General features: G+C 39.4%; 1 protein-coding gene across 3 annotated transcripts in view; it reads right to left on the reverse strand.

Annotated features, from left to right (window-relative positions):
• Window positions 1-311: 311 nt before the first annotated feature.
• foxp4 (forkhead box P4) overlaps window positions 312-12538 on the reverse strand; it is a 138062-nt gene continuing 125835 nt past the window's right edge. For all 3 annotated transcript variants that reach the window (XM_015372452.1, XM_015372451.1, XM_015372450.1), the window contains 6 exons: window positions 11923-11999; window positions 11739-11840; window positions 8176-8297; window positions 7702-7768; window positions 5172-5344; window positions 312-4812 (listed from right to left, as the gene is read on the reverse strand). In XM_015372452.1, coding sequence (XP_015227938.1) covers window positions 4665-4812; window positions 5172-5344; window positions 7702-7768; window positions 8176-8297; window positions 11739-11840; window positions 11923-11999 — 689 coding nt within the window. In that variant the 3' untranslated portion in view covers window positions 312-4664. The remainder of the gene's footprint in view (window positions 4813-5171; window positions 5345-7701; window positions 7769-8175; window positions 8298-11738; window positions 11841-11922; window positions 12000-12538) is intronic.

The following is a 12538-nucleotide window of genomic DNA, read 5'->3' on the forward strand; positions in this document are numbered from 1 at the left end:
GGTAAACAGGTCAACTCAACTAAGAATCAAGAAAGAGAGTCACTGCTGTAAATGTACACACATTCCTAAGGTTTAACCAGAGGATCGTTAAAGTGGTAGTTCCATCAAAATCTGGCTGTCTATGTAATAATACCATCAGGCAAAAAAAAAGCTCCACTTTGAGCGTCCCTTTCCCCTCCCATGATGCCTCAGAACTGTCCAATCACTCATCAGGACGCAGGCCAAAAAGGGACGTGGACCGGATGAGGGGAAGCTGCTATCAGTGAGGGCGGCTAGAGATGTAGATGAAGAGATTTGGAAGTAGCTCTGTGGTTTTTTTTTTTTTTTTTGGTTGGTTAAAGTTGTGACATTGGTTTTGGTTACAGTTCAGGAGTTTGGACTAAAGCATGGTTGGCTCACAATGCCTTTGGTAGTCAGAGCTGCATCTCAAAGAGCCACTCCACGTTTTGGTTTTGAGGAAAAGGAGGAGTATCATAACAACAACAACAAATAATACTAAAAACAACAAAAAAAGCAACAGTGTCAGTCATTAATCCGCCTTTCGCTCGACTTGGAGAAACAGTTTGCAGCGAGTCCCCACCTGTTTGGTTTCTGACTCGGGCCCTTGGCTCCTGCAGAAGATTGGCAGCTCTGCGGGTCGGAGTTCGGCACAGGAATGACGGGGGGTCAGGGGTTTAGAGGGAGGCGTCACATGTTGGCATCGGAAAGTACCAACAGCAATACTTTTTTTTTCTTTAAAGCAAGAGAGGGGCTACATTATCTTATTTTTTTTCCTTTTTCTCATCTTCTTTTTAGAGGTTTTGGTCCTGTCTTTGAGAGAAAAAAAAAGTCCATCTGAGGTATCAATAAACACTGAAGAAACTTTTTAGTTCATTTTCCATTTGTTTTGCTTTTTTTTTTTTTTCTTTAAAAATGCATAAATGCCATACAGAGACAAAAAGGTATCAAAATAGATCTAGCTAAGATAAATATACAAACAGGTGTTCCTAAACCACTGACCTAAATTCAATTCTTTTCCTTTTTTTCTTTTTGATAATACACTTAAAAAAATGCGTCCCAGACGTTTTTATGAAATAAAAAAAAAATGGAAACAATAAAGGAAAAAAAAAAAAAGGAAAACCAAGATACCTGCAGCACTTAATGTGATAAATACATATATTCAGCATTAGCGATACAGAATAGGAATCCAGGTTGAAAGCTCTACAACAAGAAAAAAAATAAAAATAAAAAACAAGAAACATTAAAGAGACAAGCCAAGCATTAATATACAGAATGCATCATGTTATGCCAAGCTAAAGAAAGCAATGTGACCTGTGAACAATCTAGGTTTATTTATAAAACAGTTGTTTACAGGTGTACCTTAAAGCATAAGTAATCGACTAGTTTCTGGACGCCAGCGGTTCCTCCTGGTTTAGATCTGACTAGTAGTGGTGAGTTTTACAGATTCAATGACCTTGATTGTTTTTGTAGACTGGGTCTTTGTACCTTTCTGGTAATAACCAATAACAATGGGTTTTGTTATGAAATTAACAGCAAAACTTTGCTGATCTGGTGAAATAATAATAATATATTTCTTTGCAAGATGCAGCTAACAGAGAGGTAGTCGTTTTTATAAAAAGATGAACCTTTTTTTTCTGGATTCAATTGAAATAAAAAGGAAGTCACCTTAAAAATAGTTTGAAAAAATGCGGATGTTGTCGCAATCACAAAAAAAGACCGGATGTTTGTTAGTCTACGGTATTTCTGCAGGTATGAATTCAAACTTGGAGCTTCCCTGTGTTTTATAATAAAGATCATAGAGACTGAGATCCTAAAAAAGCTCCTTATAGGTGACAGGAATGTTGGGATGATGGAAACGGAAAGAGTAAAGAAAAAGGCGAGTCAGTTGGAATCAATAGCATCACAATATTCAACAGTAATCTCACAGCTGGATGTCTCCTAATATCGGGCTACCGTTGTTGTAAAGTCGGTGTAACCACAGTTTTGGCATTCTTGGTGTTATTGTGGAGGAAGAGTAGAGAGTTTAGATTCCCTCTGACTTTGTGTTGAACAATTTTGAAAAGGAGGTAGTCTTATTTTTTGGTTATTTTTATTTTTTTTTGTAAGCATCTCTACCTGCCAGCTTTGAGTTTTGCACTTTGTCTCTTTAGTAACAAGAAGATATCCTGTTTAAACATAAAATCCTTGGAAAGGTTATGAAAACAAACATGTAGTTTGGCCTTAACTAAAAAATAAAAAATCAGAAAAGAAAACCCACCCTAAACTAGAAATGTGTCCCTGGGTTGTTTCTTCCATGTTTCATACTTATTTGGAGTAATTTCTCGTTGTTAGACGGTGTCCCTTTTTGAGGCCTGCTGAGGTTCACGTCCTCTTAAGTGAACTTCAATGAAATATTTATTTTGTTCCTCTTTTTTGATCGGATACCTGCCAATATTGAAAAAAAAAATTAATAGAGACAAGTTTTTGGGATGTATTTGTTCAAGATTTGGGATAAAAGTGAGTCACTTTTCTTCTATCTGTATTGTATATTTTAGGAGGAACCGTGCAAACTGTCTCCATTTTTGGCCTCCAACCTGACCTCTAGTCGTTCCTAAAATCCAAGCTTGTTTTACACACTTTGGTTTTTTGGAATGATCCGTTACAAGTTTAGGAAACAACGCTCATGTCTGTATCATTACAGAAAAAAAAAAAAATGTGATTCTTATCTTTTGGCCCATTTTCTCTCTTTTGTTTTTTCTTTAAAGAGGAAATAAAACTACAAAAAGAACAAAAGGGTAAAATAAAGCACAGGGTTTTTGGTTTTCTACGTATTTCTTTGGTAACCTGTAACAAAAAAATTAAAATAAAACAACAAGAAAAAAGGAAAAAAAAAACCTGGAACATGGCAAAGAGGATATTAGATTAAAGTAAAAAAAAATGCTTCAAATTTGGTTTGAAACTGTAGAGAAAAGTTACGCTTCAACGCCCAAAGGAAACAAAGAAAGGAAAAATAAAGTCTAGCGTGCTATTTCCTGGAAAACACAAACTCACACAGTGAATCGCAGAGAGCTTCTACACAGTAACAATTACAACCACAGAGCTTTGAACTGAGGCTGAGCAGAGTCGCCACATTTAGTGTCCCACCTAAGGAATATCTCCCCTTACTTCTTCTTAATCAATTTGGACACAGTTCTGGGAAGAACCTTTGTGGGATGAGGTATTCTCTGACTGCAGATATATATATTTATATATATACTTTTGTTTTTTTTTTAAAGCATTACAGATACATCTTAAGTAAATACACAACTTAAAAAAAAAAGAGTTGAAATAAAAACAAGTTTGGTGGTTAATGGGAACTCTTTAAGTGCTATTTCCAATTTTCTTTTCCTGCTTTACTTGGGAGAGAAAAGCTGTTGAGGGGCAGGATGTTTGGGGACAATACTGCGCATCTTTAAAATAAAAAAAAAACAGAACAAAAATAAGAGAATCTCTACTCGTTATTTTGCCGACGCTTATTTGGAATGGTGCGAACAACAGGAGCAAATCAAACAACCTTTACGACAAAAATAAAAAAACAGACAAACATCCGAACCCATATTGGGAATATTGATCATCAAAGGTAATAAAAACAAACAAAAAAAACATTGAAATAAAATGACAAAAGCTACCACACTTTTTTTTCTCTTATTTCTCAAAATCACAGACAGTTTTTTCTTTTTTTTGTCACAAAGCTTCTGTAGACACTTCCTCCCTCGTCTCTCGCTGCCTCCCGTCATTTCTTCTTCCCCTCCAAAGTGTCCGAAGCTCATCTGCGATGGAGAGCAGAAGAAGAAGAGCACCTTTTCCTGCAGTCTTTGTTGGGGAGGGGTGGGCTGTGGTAATTGTAGGAAAAAAATGTCTTGTTTTCTTCTAAGGAGAAGTAAATAGTTTAAAAAAAGAAAAGAAAAAACGTCCCGATGCTGACGGAGGCCTAGATAGGGAGCAGGGCGACGCCGTCCTTCTTCCTCCTCCCGTTTTTATTCCTCTCATATCAAAGCGTTTGATGACAAAAGTCTGACTCGAAGAGGGGAGGGAAGAAGAGGTGTCCTGCCCCCCCCGGGTGACCTCACTAAATCTATATACACATGATCCTATGTGTTGTGCATGTCTTCTTTCAAACGCACATCAGTGTTCCTCCTCAGCAGAGAGGAAAGGCGCCTCTGTCAGGTGGGATGAGGAGCGAACATCCGAGACTCATGGGAGCTATTTCTTATTTATTTTTTTTTTGTTTCGTCCCCAAGACATGTTTGTTTTTCCACCCAGGTGTGGTTTTGACAGGTAAACAATTATACGTGTGTGCATGTGTGCGTGCACAGGTTTTGGGAGAAAGTGTATCTGAACAAAGTGGTGTTACACCTCTGAGCTGGGGGGAGGAGGTGGGGGGGCGGGGGAGGTAAAGCAGTGCTCCACAGTCATGTTTTTTTGCGGCTGAACGTAACAAAAGTCATCTAAACCCTGTTTTAGAGTTTCTCAATGTCATTCTCTGTTGTTCGAACTCTCTTTAAAACAAACTAAAAAAAAAAAAAAACTTTTTTTTTTTTTTCCTCTTTTCTCTGTAAGTGTACGGATGCTGTTTTTTTCTCTCCTCTTTACGCTGATTAAAGAGCGCTAAGGACTGATCTTAGAGCGGCCCCTTTGATCCGGTCCTACTCCAGCTCCTCGGTAGGAAGATCTTCCTCCAGGTCACGCTCGTCGCTTGGCAACGGCAGGCTGTGTGTGACGCCGGCCAGGAGGGATACTGGTCGGCTGTCCTCCTCCACCTCGGTGGGCTCCTCCTTCACGTGCACTGGGTGGCTGCAGCGCGGAGAAAAGACCGGTGATTGAGGGCATGCAGCATTTAGTAATGTGTTATGCAATTCACCTGAATAGACTTTACAGGAAATAATTTATTCTTTTATTGTAAGCCTAAAAAAATACCCACTCCACTGGCAGATTATCTCATTTAGCTCCTCAAATTAAGGACAAATACAATAAAATTAAGATCATTTTTCATTTTCAGATCAGTTTTTGCAGTTTGCATAATTTTGAATTGCACAAAAACAATTATTAGTTAACCTCCCTGTGTTTTTACCTCAGCAAGATCATTTTTCCTAAACTGTGTTTCTAGAAACTTTCTTCATCCCCAACCAGTGCGTTGCTGCGAGGCGTCCTACCTGTACTGCTGAGGGCTGAGCGTTGGGCTGCAGCTGCCGTTGCTGTTGACCTGCTCCACGGTGGAGCTGACATCGTCGTGACCCACATGCAGCATGTTTAGGCTGGCTGCAGACGGAGGGGTCACCAGAGGGGGGCTGTTCAGCAGAGACAAACTGCTCTCTGCTAGAGCCGCCTACACACACACACACACACACACACACACAAACATTTTATTTATTTTTATAAATTAAATCAACTCTTTCTAATGAAATCTGTAATTTTTGACCTCACATACAAAAAAAAAAATCCTCTAACGAATAAATGGCATGAAGAGCTCATTTCAGCTCGTAGTCATCTCATGTTTTTACCACTAGGGGGCACTTATATACAGTGCTTTCTGCCTTAAGAGTTGCTCTTATTGGACCCTGTCAAAAAAGTGTGTGATCACGCTGAAGTCTGAACAGGGATGCTATGAGAAACAGAAACATCAGTGCAACATCTGTGTCTGCAGAAGACGAGTCAACAAAGCCAGCATGAGCAGCTTCCGTCTTTAATCTGGGAGCTCACATCTAAATGCTGGATCACAGGATCATCATTTTATGCAGGAACCTTAACTGCTCGATGCTATAATCATCCCTGCAGCAGAGGTGCATCCGGTGCGCCTGAGTTCTGTCTGATATGACAGATGAGCATACCTGGTCAGACCGGCAGACTCATAGTCAAAACACATTTATCCTTTAGTTTTGTGCTAAAAATAAACTTTAAACTACCTCAATGGGCGTGTATTCCTTTACTCATGTACAAAAAAACAATTTAATTACTTACTTTCTGGTATTTTTTGAAGTGTATGGTGATCTCACCTTAAATAGTTTTTTTTGTACATGACTAAATGGATACATAAATGAGGTAGTTTAAAGTTTATTTTTCGTACAAAATTAAAGGGATTAATTGCAAACGTGACGTCTTGCGCATGCGTATTGGCTACGGGTATGATGGACTGACGGGGTATGCTCATCTGACAGAAAACCGGCGCTGAGGCGAAGTTATTGAGGTGAGCGCGCTGTGAGATCGGGCATGAAAGTGAGAGCTGATGTGTGGGTGGAGGCAGGCGGTGTAATAGCAGTGAGGGAATCAACTAATTATAAGAAAGAGCTGATGTAGAGTTAGAATTTTACACATCTTCATTTTTCATTCTGGGTTTGAAAGCTTTTTTTTTAAGCCTCTGTGTTCCACTAATCATCAAAAAGGAAAATGCTTAAATTGCCTTCTGTTTATAAGAAGTGGTAAAGGCCTATTTGCCTATTTTTTGACACATCAAACAACTCAGATGACTCAAAAGAGCCATGTGAACCCACAATCACTACTGGGAAGCATGGTGGTGGCAGGTACATGCTGTGGGGTGGCTTTTCAGTCAGCGACAGCAAAGATGGTCAGAAGTGAATGTTTCCATCTTCTGCTGGAATAAACAGGCCCCCAAAGAGAAGCTGCTGTGATCATAAGGAGAAGGGGCTCCTCAGACTATAAAGTAGAGCACATTTTAAGATTCGTAGCAGTAATTTGGATATCAGTCAATCTCTTTTTATTTTTTTACTTTTATGTGTTATTTTACCTTTTTATTTTGAATTTTAATCTTTTTTTCGTTTACTTTTATCTCTTTATTTGGAGTTTTAATGTTCACTTTCAGGAGATGTGTTTTGTTTTTGTTTTTTGGCTCTTTCCATATTGATAAGGCCTTTTCTCTTGCTCTCTATTTTTGTCTTTAGTGTCTTTTTCTTTCAGTTTTTTTGTTTTGTTTACTAAGATCTTTTGTTCCAGTTCAGTGGTGGTTTTGTTGGTTCGTTTTCTGTGTAATCAGTCCAATCACATCCAGCTGCTGCTTTTCTTGTCATTTCATTCCATTTGGAGGCTTGAAGACTTTTTTATTTAAGCAAGCCTATTCTGCCTCCACATGATTTTTATGATGTTGATTTTTATCTTTGATTTTATTGGCACTGTGTAGCACTTTGAGATTTTTGTTAATGAAAAGTGCGGTACAAATTGGATTTATTATTATTATTATTATTTCACAAACGATCTGAGTCAGTTCACCTGTAATCTACCTTTCTTTTTTGCATATGTCTCTTCATTTTCTGTCAGTTTACTTTCACTCTTTGCTGGTTTCATCCCTCGTTTGTCTGTAAAGCTTTTTCGCCGTCCCTTTCTTGAAAGCGATCCCATCCCTTTTTAAGCTAATCTTAATTCATGAAATACTTTCCAACCAGGGATGTAAACGAATAATAGACTAAATGGTGTATTATATTCATATTTTTTCCATCTGATTAATGTATAACGTTTGCTTAGAAATTATTTTTTTCTTTTTTAATCCTACTGCAGTTCACTAGTCTTTAATTTTTCATGCTTAAACTTAAACAAAATAATTTTCTTTTTTCTCTACAGATTGAGAGTCTAATTTCTAATTTCCAAAGTTTCCAAAATCTCATTGAGATAGTGATTATTAGCAGCAGCTAAGTGTGTTTCAAAAGGAAAAAAAGATCCAGAAATAAATGTTACCTGGTAGCTGGCGTTTAGGGATCCGAAACCCAGGCCTGAAATCATGTTTTTCACCAGAGTGGGACTTCTGCAGCGAGACAGAAGAGGAAGGAGGGAGACATTAAACTGCAGCTTGTGCACACATGTGAAAAGATGTCACCTCAATTAAACAGTGTGACAAACCTCAGAAATACTCTAGACAGAAACATGGGCGGATTGTAAACAGCTGCTTGAAACAGACGTGTGAAAGTGTCTGATATCTGGCGTGCAGGTGCGTCATTATCCCCCATGGTTGGAAGGAAACATCTGTTTACACACACGCTAACAAGCTTTTTTTCCTGCCACCTTGCATCTCATGCAGCTGCTTACAAATAAGGAGGAACACGTAGAAGCGAGCGGATGCATCGCAAACCAGAAGCTCTGGGTAACATTAGCCGATCCGTTTTAGGGCAATCATGATGCCGGCGCCCATAAGCTGGTAGTCTCCTCACTCACCCGGTCATCTTTGGTGGTCTCCTCTTTTGGTATTCGACTTCGTCCACGGTCCACACGGCCCCCTTCACGTTCTCAACGCGAACGAAGCACTTGTGCAGACTCAGGTTGTGGCGCACGGCGTTCTGGAGATAGAAAAAGACTTAAGTTTGAACTTTTATTGATGTTTTTCCATCCAATCCCCCTTAACGTCCTCCTGTCGCTCCCTGAAGAGAGTAAATATGAAGCAGAGAGTTTTCTAGCAGGGTTATTTTATCTTGTTTCTAATCAGTCATCATCTGCACACACACACACTCAGACAGCCGAGCAGGCAGGAAGGCACACCGCTATCTCCGTCTCAGCCCCCCCCCCCCAGGGACAGGCCTCCCTTTTCATCTGCTATTTGTAGTTTGTTCATGCCCAATTTCATTACCAATTTTAATTCGTCTATAATTAAATCCTGAATATTCTCTCTGACACGCTGTTCTAAGCCGAGAGGGAGGGACAGGCCAGGCGTGCATCACTCCTTGCCGTAATTACACACACACACACACACACACACACCCAAAGAGGCGTACACAGAGAGTCGCCAGCACAGTCGTAATCACACACAGCCATAATCAGAGGAGGAACCCCCCCACCCCTCCTCCTCCAGCCCCGAGCCGTGATGCTAAGTTTTGTAAATGAGTCTGACCCCAATCTCCGCCTGCCACCCTGACAGTGCAAACACACTCGCACACAACAGCACAAACACGCCGCAGACGCCGGCGCCGTTGCCGTGTTATTTGCATTCGTCTCCGTGATGAAAGCCTAATTCTCCCAGTTAAAACATTAGCAGTCATTTACAGTGGGTCACAGCACATGTGCCACTCATCTCCACTCCCTTCTGGGCTGAGAGATGGGGGGGGGGCAAACAGGAGGGAGGGATTTATTCAGAGGTAAAGCTTTAACTGCAAAGAAAGATAAATAAATATGATTACATTAAATCGATTTCAGGGTGTTAAGCTTGTTTCAAAGGAGGAAATGTTACTCTAAGGTGGTGTTAAGGTGGATTAACAATGGGATAAACAAAATAAAACTGTATTGAAGAGGTGAATAATCTAACAGGATGTTGGAGCAACATATTCTGTCTATTGATGACAGCTTTATATCTCTTTACCATGGAAATCATTTATAAATAGTTTTTTTATTCAGTAGCCTAATAGGTTCCTGTTTCCTTATATCTTATATATATATATACATATATATATATATATATTTTTTTTTTTACTTTCAGAAACAAGCTTTTATTTCCATCATCCTTTCTGGGTGACCTTCATTTTAAAGCCAAAGATATTCAGGCTGTGGAAAAATGCTGTGAAATAATCATGTTTCACAACAAACTAAATATTTGCAGCTAGTGGCATCACATACTGAGCTATTTATCATTTATCAGTCCACATCTAACAGCAAATAGTGACCTTCATTAACTTTTAACAATTAATTGATATAATCGATTAATCACCCAGAACCTGGTAATTCTAATTGTCATGGTTTGTAGTATTTTCTTATTGAGAGGGTAGGAAAGAAAGAAAGAAAAAAAGGAAGTACACAATGACTAAAAAGAAAGGAAGCATGGATAGAAGGACACAAGGAAGAACCGAGGGAAGAGAAGGATACGGTGAAGAAATGAAGAAAGTGTGCAGCTACTATACATTGGCAGTTCCTAAAAAACACAGAAATTAATTGTTTTCTTCCGTTTCTAATTAGATTTCTTCCCTGACTTCCTGTTTCCTTGGATTATAAACCTAAAGCAAAGGACCAATTATTTTAGCTACACTTCAAAATGGAAGCAGCAACAGAGCATGCCGTTCAACAAGTGCTGAGCACCACAGCTTAGGAGATGCTGACCCCATCTACAGCCAGAGAATTAATACTAATAAAAAAAAAACTACTAATGTTGCACCGATGCCATTTTTTGGCCCTGATACTGACACCCGATACCTGGCTGTGCAGCATTTGTTATGGTTCTCCCCATTTTTGACTCTGAGTTTTTAGGTTTCTGTCATCAGTTGTTCTGTTTTGTTCTTTGGTTTATTTTCCATTATATTCTAGCAGTCTTTAGTTACTCTCTGTCGCCCCCTTGTGTTTGTTTCCTTTCCCCTCGGCTTCCTTCTAGTTAGTTCTGCTCACACCTGCTCCTTATTCAGCTCATTAGTCCCTCCTTTGTTTTGTTGCCCTCTGCAGTCACTCAGTGCTGGTTCCTTGTTGTTGCTGATTGTTATTTCCTCTTCTCTGGCTCCCCATGTAAGTTTTCCCTGAAGGTTTTTGGTGTTTTATTGTTTGTATTTTTTGCTTTTTGGATTTCTGCCTCAGTTACCAATCAAATCTATCAGATCTATCTTCACACGTCTCTGCATTTGGGTCCTCAAGAAACCTCCCGATACTGGTATCGGTGCAACATCACAAACTACACTAAACCAAGTAATGCTACACTAATAAGGGAAACACCTGAGGCTTTTTTCTTGCTTTCAAAATCTTAAAGCTCTACTATGTATAAACTTTAAATGACTATGATTAGATTTTCTTCCCTCGCTCTCCTTCTTTCCCCATTTTCTGCCATTCTCTGTCTCTGGTTGGTAACTTCCAGCGCCTGACACGGTCGCTCCGCTCATGAAATATAACGACTTATTAAAGGACATACATCTCTGCGGCCCCGTTTGACTCACCAGGCTGCTACATAAATACATAACGCCATGCCCGGGCTATATTTAAAGGTCCTTTAGATGAATGAAGGAGGAAACAGAGCCTGGGCATTAATAGTTAAAATTCATAAAAGCCAAATGAGGGGGTAAAGATATTCCTGGAACCTTTGTCTCTTAACCTTCTATCATCACTCCCAGCTCTCCTTTGTTAGAGCCATCATCAGAAAGCTGCTCTTTTCTTCTTTCCTTTATTTTCTGTCATTCCCTCTCTTATAAGCAAAGTTTTAGGTTTGAAACTGTCACAAAAAATGTATACTTTTTACATTTTGTCATAAACTTGGACATACCTTTAGAAAGAAGAAGACTTTTCTGGGGTGTCCCTCTGCGGATATTAAACTTTTACCATCTAAACACCCAAACACAATATTTCCACCTTCCTTCTTTTATAAAATAAAATAAAAAAACGAAAGTAAAGCTTTACCTGGCTGTAGTTTTGTACTAAAATATTCTTTCCGTCATAATTTGTGGACATTAAGATCTAAAGAGAAGCGTTATCTCCTGGTCAGCCCTGCAATTCAGTGAAAGGGTGAAGTCGGAGTAAAAACATATGCATGTCCAGGAGAAGGTCAGTGGCTGGAAGTTGGAGGGGATTTAGCTGGGAGTTGCAGGGCAGTTGGCTGCCATTCAGCTGCCGTTTTTACTGGGAGGGGCCATTTTCAATGGCTGCTACTGTCCTACATCTTTAAAAAACTGTAACCCCGTTAGCTGTTGTGTGATTTTTACATTTCCACTGATAAAATCTATAAATTAAAAAGCAATATGCCAAGAGTAACACGATCAGAGGAAAGAGAAGAAAAAAACTCAACTTCTTAAAAATTTCATCTATTCCTACCATAATCTTACCTTCCATGTGGCAGTATTTCTCCTGAAATATGCAAACTTTCGTGTAAACCAGTTGTAGATCTCGTTTAGAGTCAGCTGTCTGTCTGGGGACTCCAGGATGGCCTGGACAAAGATGGAGACGTGGGACATGAGAGGAGGACGCCAGCAGAGGGACAGGTCCGACAGATAAGATGGCCGTACTTACATGGCGTATAAGAGAGGCGTAGGTAAAAGGAGGCCTGACATCAGCGTTCTTGTAGAACTCACAGTTTTGAGCGAGCTCTGCAGGAAAGATAAGGAACTGGATTATGAGCTAATAAACACATTTTTCAAAACAAATCGAAACAAAAAAAAATGTAATTTCATAAAAAGCCCTTTAGTAAATAGTAGTGTTGCACCAAAGCCATTTTTTGGCCCCGATACCCAATACCTGGCTGTGTAGTATTGGCTGATACCAATACCATCTGTTTGAAATTGATGTGTGTGTATATATGAAGAACTGCATCCTACTTGGATGTAAAATAATTGCCATCATGGCTTTGTCAAGCGGCCGCCTACCGTTGCGAAGCAGGAAAAAGACTAATACAAAGAGAATCCGGTAGAAGTTTTATTGCCTACCAGGAATGGGTGACAACAGTTGAATAAACTTTTGGCTCTCAAAATGGTATCAGTGCCCTATTTGTTGGTACTCACCGATACTGATACCACCATTTTTTGTGCTGGTATCGGTGCAACACTAGTAAATAGCAAATAATGGTAGTAAAATATCTGTGAACTGATCAATCACAAATAAAAAAGAAAGCCTTTGTTAGAAATAGATG

This window comes from Cyprinodon variegatus, unplaced genomic scaffold (genome assembly GCF_000732505.1).
Source record: "Cyprinodon variegatus isolate N-32 unplaced genomic scaffold, C_variegatus-1.0 Scaffold72, whole genome shotgun sequence".
Classification (NCBI taxonomy): domain Eukaryota; kingdom Metazoa; phylum Chordata; class Actinopteri; order Cyprinodontiformes; family Cyprinodontidae; genus Cyprinodon; species Cyprinodon variegatus.